Here is a 23,336-nt window from a genome sequence, read left to right as displayed (position 1 = left end):
CCGAGACTCAGGACGCCATACAGGCCCTGCACTTTCCCATCTCCATTTCCTTGTTCTACTTTTTCCACCTTCAATGCAGCCTATCACAGAGCCATGTGGTTCAGCGCGTGAGCTCTGGATGCAAATCCCCATTCTAGCTGTATGGCTTCAGACAAGTGATTTAACTTCTATGGTCCATCCTATTGCTTCCACCATGAGGCAGTGCTGGTCACAACACCTACAGCACAGGGGGTCTGTGAGGAGTCGAGGAGACGATGCACCTCAGCCTGCGGCCAGGTAACTCAGTTGGTAGTTGCTTGCCCATACCATACCTCCACTCGTGAACACGACTGAAGACTCTGAGTTAGCAAGGGGGAGTTGAGTCTCAGCCTTCTACTGTGCTGTGTAGACCTGCCCTCCAGTTCCTTGTGCAAGGGTAATAGGAATACCCATTCCTCGGCGCTGGTTCAAGCAGACACAGGCAACGTGGCCACCCAATGCCCTGCACACAGTAGCCCGCAAGGCTAAGGGCTTTTACAGGCATTGGGAAACAGGAACCAAATCCTCTGAGGCCCTCCCACCCTCATCCACCTCTCCAGCCTCTACCATCTGCAGCCCATCGCTCAGCACTCCGGACTGCATTTCCGGGTTTCCCCACCATGGCCCAATTTCCTCTCCCCAGCTCGATGGAGCTCTCGAGGGCTGAAGACTCTCTGGTCCTCACAGATGACAGCCAGCAGCGAGGCCCCCTCTGTGCTCCCACGGCCACTCTGCCCAGGGCTCTGAGGTCTGGGGCTGGAGGTAACTTCACGCAAAAAGCCTGCAGGTCTTAGGCAGCTGTGTAGAGCTGGAACACAATGCCCCGCTTTGAACATAAAGAAGTCACTAAGGGGCAACACAGGGAGGTTATCAAATGAGAGGCCAAGCACCCTGACTCCCACTTCCCACCCAGAGGCTCATGACAGGACGCCAGTGCCCCCACCTGAAAGCTGGGGGTCCGTGAGGGTGGTGGGTTGTGGCGGGGAGGGGGAACTGTAGGCTCCCTGAGCTTTCTGGAAAAACCCGCACTCCTTCACATCAGGAGGAAAAGGGAGGTGTCCTTATCACAACATCCATGGTGGGGGAAGGGGCAGCCCGCAGAAACGTGGTTAGAGAATATTCCACTGCTTTAAGTTCTTAACAGCTGTAAAGGAAGAGGGAACTGCCTCAGATGTTTTCTCCACTCCCCTAACTTGAAAACTGCACAAAGTTTGATGGAGTTCAAATTCCTTGGCTAAACGCAGAAAGGCCATGTCCCCTAACCCTCACCTCTCTGGTTACTAGGGGCTGCAGCCAGCAGGGTGGTCGCACAATGCTACACCTCCCCAGGGGCCACAGGCAAGAAAGGGCCACTACTCCCTCTCTTTCCTGTTCTTTAAAAGTCAGCTGAGGGACTGGTGTTCAGCTCAGTGGTTAAGATGCCACTTAGGACCCTGTGGCCCATGTCAAAGTGCCTGGGTTCGAGTCTGGCTCTGCTTCCAATCCAGTTTCCTGCTAAAGCTCCTGGGAAGACAGCAGAAGCTGGTCGCACTGATTGGGCCCCTGCCACCCACATGGGAGACTCAGATAGAGTTCCTGGCTCCTGACTTAGGCCTGGCCCACTTCCAGCTGCTGTAGGCATCTGGGGAGTGAACCAGCATCCGGAAGATCTCTTTCTTTCTCTTTCAAATAAATCCTTAAAAATAAAAAAAGATTTTCCTCATTCTGTCGTTCTGTCTTTTGAATAAATGAATATTTAATTTTAAGAAACTTGTGATATATGCCCAGAAGTGGGACTGCTGATCATATGGTAGTTGTGTTTTTAATTGTCTAAGGAAACTCCACACTGTAGTTCCACAGTGGTTGAACCATTTCACATATGAAAAGAGAAATACTCTGAAGCTGTCAAATTCATAGAAACAGAGAGTACAACAGAGAGGGTGGAGAGGGAAAAGGAGAGCTGTTTAATGGGTTTAGTTTGTTTTGCAAAAGGGAGCTCATTTTCAAAACAATCTGAATATATACACCTGAGACTCAAAGTACAGTGTTGAAAATTGCTATGATGGCAAATTCTATGTTTACTTTGTTTTATATTAAAAAAAAAAAAAAGCCACAGTGGACCTTGCCTCTGCTCTAGGAAGGTCTTGCTGATTCTTTGTAATTCCCTAACTCACGTGCATGGGCCACCCCACTGCAGGGTAGGGGCATCCAGGGCTTCTGCTCATGGCTGCTAACAACGGGCTCCTGCCATGGGGCAGGCACTGCTCTAAGCAAACCTGCACATGCCGTCAGCAACCACCCCACAACCACCAAGCACAAGGCTCGGATGATGAGTCTTTAAGCAGCGGTGGGTTCTGCAGAGGTGTGTGGAGGAGGAAGACCCCTGCCTGTCCCCCAGCCACATGGCCATCCACGGAGGCTGGACAGGGTCTTAGCCCAAGGGTACAGAGGGCACAGAGAAACTTCAGAAAGAGACTCATTTGTCCCTCCCCACTCCCTAAAAGAAACACTAGAAAGAGACAAGCCTAGCTCCCCTGCTCTCTTCTCCTTGGCATCACCCCAGATCCCATCCATCAGGCCTTACAGCACCGCTGAGGCACTGTCATCTGACTTTGTAGGGTTCTGTCGGGGGCATGGATCCTCTGCTCCCCAAAGCCTTGTACTTCCCTGCCTCCAACCCCAACACAACCACAGAGTTCAGAGGCTGAGCCCAATCTGAAAGCAAACAGCCAAGTTCAAGATGAAAGCCTTTGGCCTAAGGTCAGGGCCAGCCAAGCACAGCATCCCAAACCGGAGGATTGTGTTTCTTTTAAACGCCAGACTATAAATAGGGCAAAACCCCAGGAAAATACTTAGAAGCAACAATCATCACCTCCTTTGTACCCAGTCCTGTAAGAAACCCCCCACACTGAAACCTTTCAACACTTGCAAATCTCTACCCTCAATAATTCTCTTCTCTACTCCTGTGCCACCTGTAATCGTGGTTAAAACTCTCAAAACTGGTTGAATAAACACTCGCTTGAATGATTAAAACTCTAACCGGAACAGTTAGCACAAATAAGAAGCCACTTGGAAGGGGACTGTGGTCCATTTCCTCTCAAAAAACCCAACTTATCCGCGGTGCACTTCTGCCCACTCTAGAACCGAGAATTCACACTCAAACTAAAGATGCAGACGGACAGTGCCCGATAATCAAAAGGTCCATTGTGTTCCCTTCACTTACAAAGGCGGTTAAGTGGACCAGTGCATTTTACAATTTCCAACAAAGTTCGAAACAAAGGGTGTGTGTGTTAGAGTGGGAGGGGGGAGGAAACGTTCTTATTAACCCTTAGTTCCCCAGAGAACCCAGTGTGCCGCATTCTAAGCATTTTGGCTAGATGTAATTTTATCGTGGGCTTGTGGTTTTATTTATCAAACTTGGGAGGAGGACGGGCGTTAATAACAGGATGTCAGAGACTCAAAGCGGAATTCGCCTTACCACTGTAGGCAGACCGCAGTACGGGCAGGGTAGTGTGAAGGGTGCAGGAAATGAAAGGAGACACGCAGAGCAGACGGGGAGCACACACTGCATAGGAGGGGAGCCATGAGGGCCACCACAGGTCAGCTAGGGCAGGGGACCAGAGCAGAGGCAGGCCCTGCAGGGACGCGGGGATCTCAAGAACCACATCACAAAACCCCAGCTAGGAAAATGGACAACTCACTCTCTTGTTGGGACCTACGTCTCCCTCCTCTTCCCAGCCAGGATTTTCTAATCCCAAGACCTCACTTAGGCTCAAAGACCCTCCTGACTCAGCTCATCATTAGACATCCATCATTGCCATAAATTTGCACAATTTTTGTATCTGTTATTTTTTTAATTGAAAAATTTTTAAACCCAGCTATCACTGAGACACCTTTCCAGGAGCTGGCATTGAGCCTGGCGGCTTAAGACACCCAGCATCCCACTTCAAGAGTGCCTAGACTCAGTCTCAGCCCAGGCGCCTGACTCCAGCTTCCTGCTAACACAGACCTTGGGAGGCAGCAGGTGATGGCTCAAGTAAGTGGGTCCCTGCCACCCACACAGGAGACCTGGGTTGTACATCTGGGCTCCTAGCTTCAAGCTGGGCCTGGGGCTGCCGTGGGCATTTGGAGAGAGAATGAGTGGATGAGAGCACACTGCTCACTCTGTCTCTGAAACAAATACAAATGAGGGGCGTCAAGGAAAAAATCAGAGACACCCCCCTGAGCACCTCAGTTGTAGCCACACCCTCTGGCTTGCTCCAGGTAGGTATATCTCTCCTTTACCCCAGCAGCTCTGAGCTGGGCCATACTCTCTCTAGTCCCACTCCCAGAGCCTTGTCCAGTGCTTGCAAATAGTGATTAATAGAGTCTTACTAATTTCTGTGTACTCTGAAAGATGACACACTTAGATCTGAAATCTGGACTCTGCCCTGTATGATTGAGCAGTATCATCTTTTTTCACATTTCCCTTTGCTCAGGGGCGGTCATCATGATTAAGAGTGCATGAGAGTGCCTCTTCCAAGTGGCCTTGGGGGAGCTCTCAAATCCTTCCTGTTTTGTAAGCACCGCAAACCGACAACGGCAGAAGGTTGACAAGAGCAGTCACCTTCACCTGTTTTGGGGAAAGGGACTTCCACAAGTGCAGATGGGCAGACGGATACATGACACAGTAACAGAGGAGGGGCCCGGGTCAGCCGGGCAACAGCACGCGGAAGCCTGCGTGCCAGTGCCTGCTGTAGAGGAAATAGAAAATAGAATTCCCCAGCAGAGCAGAGTCCAGCTCAACAACTTACTAAGCTCACTGACACAGCAACAATGGGAGAGCTTCAGGTACCTAACAGCAAGGGCAAAGGTGGGTGAGGCCTCCGGATCCCAAGGGAGAAAGGCTGGAAGTCCCTTTCTCCCCCGGGCTCTGCCTCCCGCTGTGCCTTTGTTGATGGCTGAATTTCTCTGGAGTCCCAGACAAGAGTCCCGTGCCGGGCAACAATGCAGGTACAGTGCTCTGTCGATGCTGGCCACATACCTGCTCACTGGAACCTCAACAAAGGCCAGTGCACATTAACCAGCTCGAAGGGTAAATGTCCAAGCCAGCCCGTGCTCTGTCACACAGTGAGGACACCACCCACAGTGCCCAGCACAGAGCAGGTGCACTGTTAACCGGAACTTCCTCTAGGGGAGCCTCTGCAGTTTACAAAGAGGTTGGTGGTGTGACCGACCGCTAGAGAGCAAGGGTTCAAGATGGTTCTATGAGCAGGAAAGAGGGCAACCACGCGCTCCCAGGCGCACTGAGCACTTGAAAGACCACCTAAGTTCGCCTCCGTTCAAAACCACAACTGAGAGCAGGGCAGAAAGCACCAGAAAACCCCTGGAGTATTTCTAAAGAAAGGTGAGTTAACTCCCTTTCTCATGCATCTGAAAGTAGGAAAACAGTTTCCTGCATAAGAAAAACCCCAAACCAGGCTGGGGTATCTCCCCTCCCAAATCCCAGCATCTCCCCTCCCAAATCCCCGGGCCACATCCCAGCTCCCATCCCAGGAATTCCTAGCTAGAGACTCTTCCTTGAACACGAGGCGATTCAGAATCAGTTACAACACAGACCTGCAGGTGGAAAACCCCCAAACAGCCTGATGATGGGAAAGAAGATTTGGGGCGTTTCATTTCTTTCCTTCAACCAATTTCCTGAGGCCCAAGGCGGTGCCCACAGTCACAGATCAAAAAGCAAAGCAAGGCAGATTTCTACAGTCTAAAACATGCTGGCAAATGCTTGCACTGGTCCGTTGTCCCTCTCTTGGGTTTTTCCTAGGGGAGAAGGGGACTTGCCCAGTTGGGGCTGGTTTGACAGTTTTTTTTTTTTTTTTTTTTTTTTTTTTTTTTAGCTGGGGATGGGGACAGGGCTGCCCTTGTTCAAGAACTTATCTATAATCGTCTCCAAATCAGACTGGCCTGATGCCCAAATCCTCTCTCTGAAAGTTACCTGCCCACTTCTGGGGATTAACTGTTGACTGATTTAGCAGGATCTCACATAAGAGACATTCTGTTTGTTCCAACACCTTAAGGAAGCTGTCTGGACTCCAAAGCTACCACCACCAGCTGCACCCGGCTGCCTAGCCCCTGGACACCACCCCCCCCCTTCCCTCCTCCTTGTGTTTTGAAGTTTATTTTCCCACATTTAGCCTTGAATTCTTTCCTTCCTTCCCTTGCAGTGGCAAAGGAGGGGTGAAGAGGGAAGCCCTCCGAGGGCAGCTAAAGGCTCTATCACACCCTTCCCCTCCAAAGCTAGCCCTGGGCAAACTAAACAAAGCTCTGGTTCTTGGAGGAATTGTTTCCTCCGGGGAAATCATAAGGTGGCCCCTCCCCGCCAAGTCAGGCCCGGCAGAGGGAAGTCGCGGCATCCCCTAAGTTCTGCAATTAGGAGCCCAACCAAATCACCACCTTGAAACATCCTCTCCACGCCCCAGCCCAGGACCCGCTGCAGGCAGGAGACTCCCCCCTAAAACCCTACACTGAACCCAGCGCCTACCCCTGCCTCCTTAGAGCACCAGTGCACAGGCCTGGCCGGCAGCTCACCCAGGGACCCTGGGCGGAGAGGTGGCACCACTACTTAAAGGCTTTTCCACCTCCCAACAGCCTGGGGCAAAAGAGGGATTCGGATAAGCTCCTTCTCACTTGGCTGATGGGGTTACCCTGGAAAATGAACCCTACCAGCTAGAGAGGCACTAAGTACAGGGGAGTCCCTGTAGATGAAAATTGTCCTCATCAGACCTCCCTTGCGGCCAAGAAGTGGGGGATAACTGATGCTGAGACCTCAAGAAACTGGGCTAGAAGACCTCGGTCCCCAAGCTGGCCCAAGGTCCCAGCTAGTACCGGCAACCCTAGTTGATCTGAGCGAGGTCAAGACCATCCACAGGGCTGGTGCACCGTAAGAGGCTCTCCATGCCAATGCGGAGTAAGCCCCCACAATCCCCGCGCCAAACACCCACCGTGTCGCATCCCCTTCCCCTCAAAGAGGGACTATCCGGCTTCGTTGGCCCGTGAAACCTCCGGCGCGCACGAAGTTTAACTCAAGCCTTTAGGGATGTCTCCGCGAGATAAGCCTTCCCGGAAACCCGCGCACGACCCCAGCATTCCAGCCGCCAGCCCCTCCGCCGGTGGGCTCGCGCCCCTCCCCTGCCCCTGGCCCAGGCTCGGACCCCCGGACACCTCCCGCACTCTCTGCCGGGCTCCAGTTCCTGAATTAGAGCCGCCCGGGGGGAGGGGGGCGCGGCACCGGCTCCGGAGCGCAGAGGTGGAGGCGCGAGGGGTGGCACCCGGCCCGGCTCCCGGACTCCGGGAGCGTCTCCAAGGAAAGATAAATGGCTTTATCCGCCCGCACACCCACACCAAGCCACCCCGAAACCCGGGTCGCCCGGGCGCTCTGTCCCGCGCGTGGGGGGCCCCGTGTCCGCGGGCGGGCGACACAGCCCCGCGACCTGAACCTCGGTGGGAACTCCGTGGCGTCCCCCACGGGGACTGAGGGTGATGCGAAGCTGCGCCTGGCCAGGGCTGCGGCCGCCTCCAGGTACAGGCTCCCTGCCGGGGTACAGGCGGCGACTCACCTGCAGGATCTTGTCCAGGCCCTCCTGGCCCAGGCACGGGAACTCCTTGAGCAGATGCAGCTTCTGCGTGTAGTAGTTTTTCTTGGCCTCCTTCCAGTGCGGCTCCTCGAGCACTTCGAAGATCGCCGCCCCGATGGCCAGGTAGAAGATGATGGCCGAAGTGAGCAGAGGGCCCCGGTCCACCATGGCTCCCGAGCAGCCTCCCCCTGGCGAAAGCCTCCCCTAGCCCAGCGGCTCGCGGTCCGCCCGCCCTCCGGCCTCTGGGAACAGCTGTTTGAATTTGGAGCTCCGCATGCGCAGTGCCCCGTCCCCCCTCCCCTCAGCGCCGCTCCCCGGACCGAGTTGCTCGGCCAAGTTCGGCCACTGAGCTTGGGGAACTACGTGGGGCCCCACTCACGCAGGCAGGGGTGGGCAAGCACCAAAGGAGCCGAGGGGGCAGCCCGGACCACCAAGCCGTCAGGATCAAGGGGAACTCGGGGCCGGACCCTGAGAGACACGTGTGCGGCTCCTCAGCGCGCCACAGGCAGTGTGCGCGGCGCCCGCCTCCGCGCGCCTCTTTAACCCGGGCCAAGCGCGCTCTGCCCGCCCGCCCCGGACCCTGGAGGGGGCGGGGCCCGCGCAGGGCACGCCCCCTGAGGCCCCGCCCCTAGCCGGCCCCGCGGCGGACTCCGGAGTAACCGCGAGGTGCACGCGGCCAGGAGCTGGGTCGGTGCTGCGCTCTCCCGAGCCGGCGCCGCGAAAGTCTGCGTGGGCCGGCTCGACCTCGGCGCCCCCCTGGGCCGGAGGGGTTGCGGTCCCTGGGACTCCAGTTTGTTATTCGTGCAGGTACATTAGCTAAAGTGATTGTGCACCTTGTGGCTGAGGTCAGGAATTTATTGCTATTGTTATTTTTATTGTAACTGAATTTTTTATTTACTGGTGCTACTTCCAGGAAAGCTTGATTCTCAGTCTCTCTCTCACACACACACCTTCCTAAGAGCCCAGGAAAAGGGGACTAGAAAGGGGCCCAAGAAACTGTATAGGACCAGCGTACCAGGAACTGCTCCGACGAAAAGCATAATTCCCCTCTGGCCCCATTCTCACCTGCCTCTTTGAGACGGCCGCAGCTGGAGAGGGGCCGTCAGGCTGCCACGTGCAGGCTTTGTGACTGCAGTGGAAACACCACCTCGATCCCGCTCCCAAGCCCACTTACAATTGCCCGCCGCCCCTCCCCCACCAGTACACTAACACGACAGCGGGAAGGTGGGGGAGGGCTGGTTTTGCTCCAGGATGGATCCGCTGCTGCGCCTGCCACTTGGTAGAAACTACAAATGGGAACAGTGAAGAAGTGCCAGAATATGGCAAGCCTCTCTCTCCCCACGCTACCGGCTTCTGAGTGTCTGTAAACCCCTCTTCTTTTCTTCTTTTTAAAGATCTATTTACTTATTTGAAAGGCAGAGTTAGAGAAAGAAAAATCTGGGGCCATCACTGTGGCACAGCAGGTTAAAACGCCAGCCTGCAGTGCCGGCATCCCATTTGGGCGCCGGTTCCAGTCCCGGCTGCTCCACTTCTGATCCAGCTCCCTGTTAACGCCTGGGAAAGAAACAGAAGATGGTCCCTGCACCCATGCAAGATTCCTGGAAGCAGCTCCTGGCTCCTAGCTTCGGATTGGCTCAGCTTGGGTTGTTGTGGCCTTTTGGGGACCGTCTCTAACTCTCTGTAACTCTGTCTTTCAAATAAATAAGAAAGAGAAATCTTCCATCTGCTGGTCCACTCTCCAAATGACTGCAATGGCCGCTGGAGCTGAGGTGATCCAAACGCAGGAGCCAGGAGATGCTTCCGGGTCTCCCAAGTGGATGCAGAGGCCCAAGGACTTGGGCCATCCTCCACTGCTTTCCCAGGCCATAGCAGAGAGCTAGATCAGAAGTGGAGCAGCCGGGACTCGAACCGGCACCCATATGGGAAGCTGGCATCACTAAGCATCCTAAGCAGGGCCTGTCAGGAGACCCCTGTGTAGCAAGCAGTTTGGAGCTCAGGCAGGTTAGCTTGCTCCACATCCCAACCAGCAGCAGCCAGAAGTCAGAAGGTACACTGGCTCCAGCGCCCTGTAACCACAGCCCACCCTGACCCTCTGTGAGGGCAGGTGCCTAACAGTGACTGCAGTCCCTTTCATGCTATGGAGCAGGGGTAGTGGGTGTTCTTTGGGGAGAAGGGAGGAGATTATCTGTGGGATCTGCAAGTTCCATGGCGTGGAAGGGCTAAGGGTGTGGTTTGAAGGGCTGATTGGAGTTTGTGGATGTTCTTGTCTCTCTTCTATGGCGCCCCACACAGGCCTGGAGGAGGAGGCAGCCCAGGAGGCTGGGGCAGGGAGCTGGGAAACACCAAGTTTCCTTCATTCTGCCTCTCTGAAGCCTGCCTCTCCCAAACAAGACTCGCCCTGGACAAGACCTTTGGGTAGCCCCCTCCAGAAACAACCCACTCCCCAGCCCACGAAGATCCTCCCCGTTAACCCTTGCAAACCTCCTACCCATCCAGCCCCCCCACCCCCGCCGTGGCCCGTGCCCCAAATGCAATCTCACTCTGGGTGAGTCCCTGGGTCTCTGTCCCTGTCCTCCTTCCTCTCTCTCCCCGCCTCTGGGACATCAGGGGCTGCCTGTGTGTGTGTGTGTGTGTGTGAGTGAACACTTCAGCCAGCATGGGGTGGGGGCCCTCTGAGAGGCCAGGGGCTCTCCCTTTGTGTGGAAAATTCTCTGCCATTCCTCTCCCACCTCTGATCTGTGTTCTTTCCCTAAGAAAATAAAGGGCCTCTTCCTATTTCACTCTCATTGCCTCACAAAAATACTGCCGAATGCTTAGGGATGAATAGGTTTTTATATGAAGCGTTTAGAATTTCTGACTTCTCTCTCCTTCCACCTTGTCTGTTGCTCCAGTTCTTGCATCCTTTCTGTTTTTTTTTTAATTGCCTCTTTTATTTATTTTTATGTGCTTGAAAGTGAGACCAACACAGAGAAACAAAGGGATCCTCCATCGACTGGTTCATTCCACAGATGCTCAGAACAGCCAGGGCCAGGTAGAAGCCAGGAGCCTGGAACTCCATCCAGGTCTCCTATGTGGGTGGTAGGGGCCCAAGCACTTGAGCCATCATCCACTGCCTCCCTGGGTGTGTTAGCTGGGAGCTGGATCAGAAGCAGAGCATCCGGGACTCAAACCCACACTCTGATACGAGGTGTGGACTTAGAAAGCAGCAGCTTAACCTGCTGCAGCACAAGGCCCGCCCCACCTGTTCTCTTTCTTGCTTCTCCCTCCTCTTTCTCTCTGGTTGCCTCATCCCTCACCTTCCAGTACTTTCCGTAACTCTTTTTCTAGCTCTTCCTTCTCCCTCCTCCTTCCCTCCCCCCACCTCCAGGCTCCTCCCCCTGCTGAACGTGTTTCTCTCCCCTCCCCCCACCTCCGCTCACTCCTTCCCCCTAGTCCTCTACACGCCCCCCTGGCCTAGCCCCACATTCGAATCAGCAGTTTCTCAAGGAGCTGCAGAGCAGGCAGAGGACAGCAGCGCTGGGTCCCTTCTCTGTGCTTGGCTGCAGCTGGCGCTTTTGTATAAACTCTACTGAAACCCTTGAGTGTTGATACAATGTGAACCTTGAGGACGTAAAAGGGAAAGTTGGTCTCTAGGGGTGGGGTGGGGATGCAAATCCCTTCTGGTCATTTGCACATATTTCCCATTATTATGCTGAACTTGTCCTGGCTGCTATCCTTCCTTGAGAAGCCCTCAGTTTTGAGAGTGGAGTTGAGCTTTAGCGAGAGGGCAGATGAATGAGTCTAGTTAATTAGACTCCCTCCCCACCTGGAGAAACTGGCAGGGTAGATGCTGGCCGTGCTGTCCTAGGGCGAGCTTGGTCACAAAAGGATCTTCGGCCACCTTTCTTTCTCCCTTCTTTCGGTTAGGTGTAGGGATTATCCCCTCAGTAAGACTAAATACTTGGCGATCTCTCCAAAATCCTAAAACAGCACTGACTCTCCTGGGCTCAGTGGGTGAAACCAGCACACGTAACACTGGATTCCACGTTGGAGCGCTGGGCATTGGAGTCCAGCATTCCTGCTAATGAGCACCAGAGAGGCAGCAAGGGCTTGGGTCCCTGCCATCCACGTGGAAAACCCAGACTGGGATCTCTATTCCTGGCTTTGGCCTGCAGCTGTTGCCTCCTCCCAGGCATTTGGGGAGTGAACCAGTGGATGGAAGGTCTCTCTGTGTGTCTCCTTCTTTTTCTTCATCTCTCTGCCTTTCAAATAAAATGAAAATAAGTAATTAATTTTTTAAAATCACAGAGCAATAGAGTTTTGTAAGAACTAGTGGGAATGGTATATATACAGACCATGGAATATTACCCAGCCTAAAAAAAGAAGGCCCTGACTCCTGCTACTGTAAGGTTAAACCAGGAGGACCTGATACTGCATGAAATAAACCAGTCACGAAAGGGCCCTTAGGGCATGGTTCCACTCCCTCTGGAGGAGGTAAAGAAATCAAACGCAGAAACAGAAAGTAGGGTGAATGGTGATTTCCAGGATTTGAGGAGGAGTGGGCGGAGCTGTTGAGTGTCAGGTGCACAGAATGAAAGAGTTGAAGACCCCTGAGGCCCAACCACCTGCATTCAGACAATGCTACTAGGCTGCACACTTGAAAACAGTTAAGACAGTAGATTTTATGTTATGTATTTGCCACCACAAAGCAAGTAATAATAATAAAAAAGAACCTGTAAGCTCGATGTAAGGCATTCGAAGTTCCGAGAATTAGCTGGACCTTGGGAAGGGAGCTGCAGCTAACTGACAATAATAAAGTTAGGTAAGCGTGGCCTCCTCGGCCTCCAGCTTGGCCAGGTCTCAGATACTCCCACAGGGGTGGGGAACCTTTTTTCTGCCAAGGGCTCCTTGAATATTTATAACATCATTCGTGGGCCATACAAAATGATCAACTTGGAAATGAGCCTGCTCCAGACTTACTGAATTTCCAGTCCCGCCTGCCGTGGCCTGGCTGGGCAAGACCCAGTGATTTTGCAGGCCTTATACTGCCCGGGGGCTGCACAGTTCCCACCACTGCCCGCAAAGCTGTCTGTCTTTAGCCCCAGGGCTGGTTAGGCTACTGAGAATCCAGTCCTAGGGTAGGAGCAGCGCTCAAGCCCTGACTTATTTGTATTCGAAGACTTCATCGTGGGTCTCCTTTGCCGTTTCGATGTCTCTCCTTTAAAAAGAGAGCGTGTCCATATCAAAATTTCGTTGCTGCCTGGCAACAGGCCAGGGAAAACAGCTCAGTAAGGAGAGAGGCCCTCCCTCTGTGCCGAGGTCATCTGAAGCTGGGTCATTTTCAGAACAACATCACAGGCTGTGATTTATGGGACCTACCCTTAAACCTTTCCTTCCCCCAATCGCTGGCTCCTGAAATTCCACCATTCGAGAGCCATTTCTCTGCCTTAAACCTCCTCTTCTTGCCAAGACTTTTTTTTTTCAAACCCAGGAAGCAGTATCACACTTTACTTCCGTGACTCCCAGTCTTTTGTTTGTTTGTTTTCATTATCGCTTTGATCTATGATTATTTCCCTGGGGAAAAAAACGCACGCATGGACATACTCCAATATTTTTTACAAGAATTTAGCATATTTTGTACCAAACACTTGACAATGTACGTTTAGCCCAGTTTCATGGCGAGGTCTCTAACCTTTGCCTCTCCTAGCTTGGCAAAGCGGGCTACAGATTTGGGATCCATGTCGTGTTCGCCTCCCTGGTGGCTGCAGTGCCTATCCATGTAACGGGTGCTGATGGCTCCCGCCAGCTCAGCCAAGGCTCCTTTGTCTTCGAAGTTGTTCCGTATGAAGTGAGGGGCGACGGTGGTGCAGATCTTCCTCTGGCCTTCCCCTGCTGAGGCAGCAGGAACCCCCCCTGACAACATAGGACAGGCAGGAAGACCAGCCCCGCTGAGCCCTCTGGGTCTCCCCAGGTGGTAGCAGCACTAACCCTGGCCCAGAGGACTCGTGGTCTCTTCGTGGAACATTCCCTTTGCCAACCGCCTCTGCTTCTTCTCTTGCTCTGTCGCAGGTCTGTATTTGAGAGCTGGCTTAGTCAGCTGAGTAGCTGTGCAGCAGCCCCAGACCTGGGCAAACTGGTTAGTCACCGGACAGGCGGGCAGCTGCTCCGAGGCCAGCCCTGGATGGAGTGGGGACTGGATGTCCTGTCCACTGCCCATACTCTCTGGCCTTAAAAAAAAAAAAAGATTTATTTATTTATAAGTCAGAATTACTGAGTGGGGGGGAGAGAAATGATCCACAGGGACAATTAGCCATACTGACCCTTCAAGTATCTTTGGGAGACTGCATATTTATACATTTATTGAATGGATTCATTCATTCCTTCAATTTTTTTTTAGCAACTACTATGTGCCAGGCACTGAACCACACATTGGGGGTAGAGCATAGCATGTCACCATTTGTGTCCCAGAGTCTTTGAATGAGCTGGAGTAGTCTCTCTAGGGTTGGGGGCCAGGGAGCACAGGAGGGGTGGGGATTTATTGGTGGTTGGGGGAGTGCTCAGTGCTATCCAGGTGAGGTACAGAATGACTTCAAAGAAGGGCCCTCCTTGGTGTTTGTCTTGGACTCGAGGAGGACTGGGTGGGAACAGAGGTGTGGAGTACTCCCCGGCCACGAAGGCAGGAAGCAAGAGGTGACTTACCACTGCAAGAGACCCAGCACGGCCAGCACTGCCAGGAGAGAACAGCCAGAGACTGGAGCGGGGGCTCTAACCTACAGTCACCCCCCTCTCAGCCCGTCCTTGGGCCCCTCGCCCCTTTGGACCAGGGTCCGCTTGTCTCTAGGCTCTTTACGTCTCTGAGGCACAGCCAGGTTGGGGCCAGATGGGGCTGCTCTAGACATTAAACAGTGAGTCTGAGGGACCAGTGCTGTGGCGTAGAGGGTAAAGCTGCCACCTGCAGTGCGAGCATCTCATATGGGCACCGGTTCGAGTCCTGGCTGCTCCACTTCCAATCCAGCTCTCTGCTATGGCCTGAGAAAGCAGTAGAGGATGGCCCCAATGCTTGAGCCCCTGCACCCATGTGGAAGACCCTGAGGAAGCTCCTGGCTCCTGGCTTTGGATTGGCGCCGCTCCGACCACTGTGGCCATTTGGGGAGTGAGCCAGCAGATGGAAGACCTCTCTCTCTCTCTCTCTCTCTCTCTCTCTCTCTCTCTCTCTCCCCCCCCCCCGTGACTTTCAAATAAATAAATAAATCTTTTACAAAAGATTGTGTTTATACATAATCAGTTTGCTGGTATATACGGTGTATTTTACTTAAGTCATTTGAAAACATTGCACTGGAAGACATCTGTAGGCTTCCCCAGACTGCCAGGGGGTGTGTGCACAAAAAACAAGTCCTTTCGAGCATTTCACCCAGGTAGCTGTGTCCTCTAAAGGGGGTGGCCATAGTCCAGGGGTGAGATGGGAGGGGCCAGGAGGGAGGCAGGGGTAGTGAGAGGGAGGGCTGACCCAGGAGATGCCGGGGAGCGACCGCTTTGCCACATGGGGCCAGTTGGTGCTGCTGCACCGGTGGCAATCTGCCTGAATCCCTCGCTCACACCCACACTCGCTCTCAGCCTGCCTCCCTCACCTCGCTCGCCCCCTGGCTGCACCCCAGCAGGCCTCCTCGGGCATCTGGTTTAATGCCCAGGGCAGCCCTGGCTGGCTCCAGCACACGACTATTTCTGAGGGACATAAAGATCCTAGAGACAATTGGCCATTTGTCCACCACATGGGCGAGGGGCCCGAGGATTGGTGGGAGGGGGGCGGGAAGGGTGGAGGAGGAGGAGGATGCCAAGGGGAAGGAGGAACCCAGATTCCTGGAATTTCTGCCTCCGGAGCCAACATCCAAGAGGGCAATGAAAAGAACTTGGGCAAACACAGGACGTTGGCCCTGGAGTCCTGGGATGCGTGTTCTGGGATGATGGCTCACAAGGCACTGGGGGCCCCCTCGGAGCCCCTTGTTATCACGGAACTCAGAGCACAGGGAACTCGGGGCTACTCACTCAATGTCTCGAGCACCTCCCTCCTCAAATGAGCCCACCCCCATCTCGTCCTTGAGGCATAGATCCATGCTCAGGGACCTTACTGAGATGAACACACCAGGGTGAAGGGTCTAATCCTTTCCCTCTCACTGTGCTCTCTGTTTGCAGGGCGAGGAAGCACCAAGTAGAAGCGGTACTTCTCTGTGCCGGACCCTGACTCAGCACTTTCGTTATTATTATTATTATTATTAAGAGTTACAGAGAGAGGGAGAGAAAAAGAGAAATCTTCCATCCTCTGATTCACTCCACAGATGGCCATAATGGCCAGCACTGAGCCAGGCCAAAGTCAAGAGTCAAGAACTTCATCTGGGTCTCCCATGTGGGTAGCAGGGCTTCAAGCACTTGGGTCATCTTCCACTGCTTTCCCCTAGGCCGTTAGCAGGGAGCTGGATTGAAGTGGAGCAGCTGGGACTTGAACCCTAGCACATATGGGATGCTGGGCTCCCAGGCAGCGGTTTTACACAGGCCCTGACTAGACACTTTATGGCATTCCTGCATTTAACCTCACCAAGGCCCTGTAAGGCAGGTTGTACAATTATCCCCATTTCTCATGTGAGGAAACTGAGGCCCACGGAGTTAAGTGACTTGGCTTTATGTGGTGGGTGGGGATGTCAGGACTGGGACCCAAGTTGGGCCCTGGCCCCGCAGAGCCAGGCTTCTACCTGTTGGGGCATGGCAAGTACAGCCTAAGGGACAAGGACAGCCCAGACAAGGTCAAGTTCTTTGCTAAGAGCAGCTGCTTGCAGAGAAGGCGTTCCCTACCAGGGGCAGAGAAACTTGAGCTGTCTGAGCTGGAAGAAAGAAAAAGGCCCAGGTTCACTGAGGTCCCTTCCTCAAGGCCTGCCTGGGTGAACAGTTTGCACCTGAGCATGCAACCTGCTCTTCCCTCCCTACCCGATGGGCTTATGTCCTTCCGGGGAGCACCAGTGGCCATCGGCATCCCCAGCAGCCTCCATAAGGAAGCACCCAATCCTCCCTGAAGGAGACTTTTGCCAAAAGTAGAACTTGAACCTGATGGAGTTCCGAGAACCAGCAACCCATTCTTCGGAAACACAGGGAACAGAGGAACTTATCAAACGACACTATGGGCACGTCGTAATTGGCAAGATGCAGGTCAAATGACCTAGTTCTTTAACAAATCAATAACAAGAGAAATAAAGAGGAAGGGCGGGGCTTGAAAGAGAGCCATCACTTACCCTTGTGGACCTTACTTGACTCTTGATTCCAGTGAACAGCAATTTCAAAAACAAAAACAAAGCAGCTCAACAATTGCAACGTTTATGAGACAATCGGAAACAGAACGCCAAATGCATATTTGATGATATTAAGAAAAAATTTTAGCGGGGGGTGACAGTGATGTGGCCTAGCACATTAAGCTGCTGCCTGTGATGTCGGCATCCCATATAAGGGTCTGTTCAAGTCTCAGCTGCTCCACTTCTGATCCAGTCCCTGCTAACGTGCCTGGGAAAGCAGTGGGAAATGGCCCAAGTATTTGGGCCCCTGCACCCACGTGAGAGACTCAGATGGAGTTTAGGCTTCTGACTTCAGTCTGGACCAACCCCAACTATTGCGGCCATTTGGGAAGTGAACCAGTGTATGGAAGATCTCTCCCTCTCTCTCTCTGTAACTCTGCCTCTCAAATAAATAAATAAAAATCTTCCCCCCAAAAAGAAATTTTTGCTAATTTTTTCCACTTGGTTAACTGCTGCCTTTATTTTTTCATTTGTGGTAAAACACACATAATATAAAATTTGCCTTTTAACCATTTCTAAGTGTACAATTCAGTGGCTTTAAGTACATGGCCGCTGTTATATAACCATAACCGCTATTCATTCCCAGATGTTAGTAATTTTAAGGTGTAATATGTTATTGTGGTTTTAAAAATAACATTTTAAAGTGATTAAATAAACTGCTTGTTAACTTTTTTTCCGTTGCTTATAGGATGAGGGACTAAATTTATACTACGGCTTGCAAGTGCAGCCCTCTCTCTGTCATGTCTGTCACTGTCTCCATGGCCCCCCTCACTGCTCCAGTTCCACGGGGCTTTGCCAGGGCCACGTTATGACTTTCCTGTGCCCCAGACATGTTTGCCTTTGAGAGTCTCTTGCTCCGTATAGGTTAATATCAAGACAGATATAGGAATATTATATGTTAAAGCATGTTCTTCAACTTAAACGTTATTTTTTCTTCTGATTTTAAAAGAGAACACTTTCTTTTTTTAAAATGTTTTATTTAAACTTTAAACATTCAATGTAGTTCATGTATATGGCTCTAGGAATATAATCGTATTTCTTCTCTTCCTCCCTCCCCTCTTCTCCCTCCCAGCCTTCCCCTATCCTTCCCCCTGTCTCCTTCACTGTTGAGATAACATATCTTCAATTTACATTACAGTCAAGGGCTTAATGCTCCGGTAAATAAACAGTTCAACAAGTAAAAGGCCAAAAGACCCTAGTTTAGCAGAAATATAGGCAAGGGCTATAAACAATAATTAAGCAGAAACATGACAATTTCACCCGTGTACAGTGAAAGAAATGAAAACGTTCTCATGAGCTCCTTCTGGCACAGCGGGCTGGACATGTGCAGACGGCAGCAAACTGGTGAGTCAGCTCGGCTTCTCAAATTCCATTTCTATCTCCCCAAACACCCGCCCATCTAAAGCGTTCATCTTGGCGAAGGTCCTCATCCCTGGAGAAGAGGTCCCCGGACTGCCCCACATCCCCACAGCTCCATCACCCGCATGCCTGCTTCCTCCGCCGGCGCTGCACGAGGAATGTATCCCAGTGGAGAACCACGGAGCGATTTGTCTGATGATTCGTTTGATGTCTCTCTCTGCTAGATCGTTCATCTCTGGGTGCCCAGCCTTAAGCCCAGGACTTGGCATATGGTGGCACTTAATGATCAAGCACTTGCTGAGTACATGTTTTTTTAAAAGAAGTATTTATTTGAAAGGCAGAGTGACTGGGGGCGGGGGAGAAAGGGCAGTGGGGGGTGGGGAGAGAACTTCTATCCTCTGGTTCACTCCCCAAGTAGCCACAATGGTCAGGGCTGAGCCAGGCTAAAGCCAGGAGCCTGAAACTCCATCTGGGTCTCCTTTGTCAGTAGGAGAGGCCCAAGTACTTGCCCCGTCTTCTGTTGCTTTCGCAGGCACATCAGCAGAGAGCTGGAATGGAAGGTTCTCGAACCACTGCTCTGATGGCTACATCAGTTCATCAGTGAGCTACAATGAACGCCAGCCCCATTATTTGCTGACTGTAGCCAACAACAATGTATTTTGTATGTGGGCACTTCAAAAGGTTTGTGGAAAAAATGGAATTAAGCGAACTTTATTTTAGTGCCAAAAAAAATGAAATCTATGGCATACAAGAGGTCTTTTTAAAAAACTTTATGGAAAATGTGTATTATACAAAAAAGACATGAATTCAAAATTGTTTTGCAGTCAAGTAAACTTACCTTTTAATTCCCCTCTTCATGAACTTTTTAAAGTTCCCTTGCACTTGACAATTACTGAGAGTAGATTTTTGATGTCTCTCCACAAATAAATGGTAAAGGTATGAGATAATGCATATGTTAGGTAGCTTGGTTTGGCGTTTCACACTATACATCATGCACATTTTGAAACATCACACCATATACCATAAATATGTATACTTTTGTCAATTAAAAAATAAAATGCTGGGGCTGGCACTGTGGCGTGGCGGGTTAAGCTGCTGCCTGCAATGCCAGCATCCCATGTGGACACTGGTTCGAGTCCTGGCTGCTCCACTTTCGATCTCACTCTCTGCTATGGCCTGGGAAAGCAGTAGAAGATGGCCCAGGTCCCTGGGCCCCTGCACCCATGTGGGAGACCTGGAGGAAGCTCCTGGCTCCTGGCTTAGGATTGGTGCAGTTCCAGCTGTTGCAGCCTATTGGGGAGTGAATCAGCGGATGGAAGACCTCTCTGTCTGCCTCTCCTTCTCTATGTAATTCTGACTTTCAAATAAATAATCTAAAAAAAATTTAAAAAAAATAAAATGCTAAGAAAAAATGTGTTGAATAAACAGGTAAATTAGGGACACCAGGGATGTTCAAATATTCAAATAGGAGAAAGAAAAATGTCTGGAAAGAAATGTTCCAAAAGGTTAACAACTTTTCTTTTTTGGGAGGAGAGGAAGGTAGGGAGATGCGTGATTTTTATTTCCTTGATCATACTTGCGTGCATTTTCTAGTGTTTTCTCAGTGAGCACCTGTTGCTCCTGTGTTAAAAATATTAGGGACCTGGCCGGCGCCGCGGCTCACTAGGCTAATCCTCCGCCTAGCGGCGCCAGCACAGCGGGTTCTAGTCCCGGTCGGGGTGCCGGATTCTGTCCTGGTTGCCCCTCTTCCAGGCCAGCCCTCTGCTGTGGCCAGGGAGTGCAGTGGAGGATGGCCCAGGTGCTTGGGCCCTGCACCCCATGGGAGACCAGGAAAAGCACCTGGCTCCTGGCTCCTGCCATCGGATCAGCGCGGTGCGCCGGCCGCAGCGCGCCGGCCGCAGCGGCCTTTGGAGGGTGAACCAACGGCAAAGGAAGACCTTTCTCTCTGTCTCTCTCTCTACTGTCCACTCTGCCTGTCAAAATATATATATATTAGGGACCAAGCACAGTGAGAAGCATTGTTTGCAGGCAGGCGCTGTAAGAGCAGACTGAGTCCGCGCAGCATGGCCCCTGTCCGTCCTGCTCTCTGTGGTGACCCTAGCCACAGCCACATATGTCTGTCGACTGGATGGCCATTCAGGGGCCTGGAGTGGAGTTGGGAGCACCCCAGGAAGGAGACTGCTGTCTCGCCCTGAAGGTGACAGGAGAGTGCTTCACCGTCAGCAGAAGATGCCGGAGTTAGGTCCTTTCAGAGGTGAATTGCAAAGTAAGGAAAAGGCAGGGAGAGCATTGCAGAGGGGCAAAGATAACGAACCCGTCTGGGGAGGGTTTAAGGGGAAGGTGCTCTTGGAACACCTCGGAGAGGACCAGAAAGAGTTCAGGAATCTGAAAAGATTGACTTGGGGGGCAGTGATGGGGGGGAGGGGCAAGGAGCAAGCAGACGGCAGCTGGCTTCTCCCAAGTGCATCCACCTGGGAGAAGATGTTAGCAGCTGTGGCTGGCTCCTTGCAGCAGACGCTTCACCGAGACAAGGATGTAAACTACGCCCGGGGGTGAGACAGCAACCAGTGAGAACTGGACTGACGCTCAGCCTGAGGACTGGAGCTGACTCAGCCGTCAGCTACGTGTCCTGAGTCAGAGTCCAAGCTGAAGTTCGAGAAGACAAACAAGATCACAGCGGGAGGCAGATCGAGCTGGAAGCAGACCTTTCTATACCGTGAAAATGGCCAGCTTGGACCAGCCGAGTTGTCCTTCAGCTCAGACCTAGGGGAGAATCGCTTCTCATACTGCGTGCACGCTTGCTCCAAAATGGGTGTCGGAGTCCCTGGGAGAAGCGGATTTGATTAGCAAAGATCCAATCAGACCACAGCTGTGGCAACCCTGCCCCTTGGACAGCCACAGTGACCATGCCGTATTTGTCTCTGCCGTGGCGTCTGTATCCCCAGTGTCACCATTAGGGCAGGTGCCTTTGGGTGCAATTCCCCTTTTGAAAAGTAAATGTCCCTTCCATGGTGGCACATACCAGGGACTTAGAACTTGTTGCAAAGTTGTTTTTCCGTTCTCTTTCCTCCTTGAGGGCTAGTGAGGCTCATGACCCCGAGAGAAAAGGAAGAAGAGAGATAGTTGTGTAATCTGGGGTGACGCAAGGGCTGGGGTGCATTTGAAGTCCATGGCCATGGGCATGGGCTGGGGAGGGGCTGTAGCGTGTCTCTATGGAGTCCTTTTCCAGGTGTGTGGGGAGTGGACTCTCGAGGAGCCCAGTAGGGCTGGTTTTTTAGAAGCTCCCATCGTCCCATGCCCGGTGCACCTCCCTGGATGCTTCTCAGGGTGGCCCACATAGGCTCCAAGGCCACTCCCCAAATGCATGCAAAATTGCTTCCAGGCAGGGTCCTATCTTTGGACTTCTGTGTCCCTCAGATCTCCTGAAAGTATCAAGAACACACACTCTGTGCTTAAATGACATGCTCCTTGTCAGCTCAGGGAGGAAAGGCCAGCTGGAAGCCAAGCCCTCAGCAGGCTTTGCAGGCTGCAGCATCCACAGACAGCCAGGAGCTCAGCAACCCCAAGTGTCTACGAATACCTATAGGCTATGCAGACAGCTGCTAGTTCTGCAAACAACTGCCTATTTCCCAGCAATTACAATTTGAGATTTAAAAGCTCCAAGACAACGACCAACTTGAGGCTTGACAAGCAGGAATGGCTCTGCCCAAAGCTGGAGGATCTGTGAACAGCTGTAGGCTTTGAAAAAAAAAAAAAGTGAGCAGTTCTGTAAACACCTGCAGGACTGCAAGCAACTGCAGCTTTCGCAAATAGCCGTCGGCGCTACAAACAGCTGGACGGTGAAAATCTGCTACTGCAATGACTGGCCTGGGCGGAAAAACACTATTAGAGCGTTTGAAACGCATTGATCATCACCTCTTCTCTCCACGAGAAATAGTATCTTGGGATAAAGTTGAGAAGGGATGGGAGGAAAGACTCGATTTTTGATGAACAAACAAGCTTGGGGGGCTCTCTTGGGTTTGCAAAGGCGTATGTTCAGACAGCACACACTGAGGGTGCTAGGAATGGTGCCGGGCACGTTGGAAGGCATGGAGAAGAACCGTGGGCTCTCACTGCTTGTGGGGATTCAGACACCCCCGGGCCTTTGCTGCTAACCATTGGAAGGAACTGCACAAAGCCCAGATTTATTTTCCTCTCGGTCTGATTGCTGTGTACGTGGCTAATGCCCCTTGTTATCGGCTGGAGCAATAAAATCCATTATACTCCACCTGGGCACTTCGCTTAAAGGTGATTGACACCTTTGTGGTAGGTTGTTGCCATTAGGGCTGGGACAGGCTTACCGGTGGTGACAGAGGCTCTCCAAGGACAAAGAGTGGACCAGGACTAAGGGCAGGACTGTCCCAGCTCGCGCTCCCAGGCACTCCTGGAGGGCCTGAGAAGCATGGGAATGGGAAGCACTTGCTCAATCAAAGCAGGCTTCCTGTAGGAGGAGATGTGCAGTGGATACATACCCTAGCTGAGGACTAGGGAGAAAGATGGTGGTTGCAGTGAGAGGATGTTGAAGCCCAGGCACAGATGGCTTCTGGCTCTGTGACCTTGGGAAGGTGCTGGAACCTTTCTGAGCTCAATTTCACTTCCCATGGAACATTGCTTGCTGGGAGGATTCAGTGAGTTCATACAAGTAAAACTGCTCAGAACAGTGATGGCATTCAGTTAGCTCCCTTGGGGTTAGATGACAGTGATGATGGTGGTGGAGGTGGTGGTGATGCCGATGATGGTATTGGAGATTACATGAGTTCCTAGAGCTGCTGCAAACTGTCTGTCTTAAACAACAGAACTTTCTGTCTCATAGTTCTGGATGCTACAAGCCCAGGATTAAGGAAAAAGGTGTCAGCAGGATTGGTTCCTTCTGAGAGTTGCCTCATGCCTCTCCACTGGCCTCTGCTGGCTTACCAGCTACCTGGCAAGCTTTGGTGCATCGGCCCAACATCCCGACCTCTGCCTTCACGCTCTCATGCTCCCCCTCTGTGCCCAAATCTCCACCTCCCTGCTC

At 52.3% G+C, this 23,336-nt stretch overlaps 1 protein-coding gene across 2 annotated transcripts in view; it reads right to left on the bottom strand.

The window, feature by feature from the left end:
* Positions 1 to 8,150, bottom strand: part of KCNK5 (potassium two pore domain channel subfamily K member 5) — a 38,547-nt gene extending 30,397 nt beyond the window's left edge. The window contains exons 1-2 of one of the 2 annotated variants that reach the window (XM_017344780.3): positions 7,990 to 8,150; positions 7,593 to 7,705 (exon numbers count right to left, since the gene is read on the bottom strand). Coding sequence is in view for 1 of the 2 variants with exons in the window: in NM_001082705.2 (NP_001076174.1) it covers positions 7,593 to 7,778 (186 nt within the window). In the remaining variant the exon portion in view is untranslated. Of the gene's footprint in view, positions 1 to 7,592; positions 7,884 to 7,989 lie in introns of those variants that run through there. The other variant, NM_001082705.2, reaches the window with a different exon arrangement.
* Positions 8,151 to 23,336: the final 15,186 nt, after the last annotated feature.

The sequence above is a fragment of the Oryctolagus cuniculus genome, chromosome 5 (genome assembly GCF_964237555.1).
Source record: "Oryctolagus cuniculus chromosome 5, mOryCun1.1, whole genome shotgun sequence".
Classification (NCBI taxonomy): domain Eukaryota; kingdom Metazoa; phylum Chordata; class Mammalia; order Lagomorpha; family Leporidae; genus Oryctolagus; species Oryctolagus cuniculus.
This window is presented reverse-complemented; position numbering and strand designations above follow the sequence as displayed.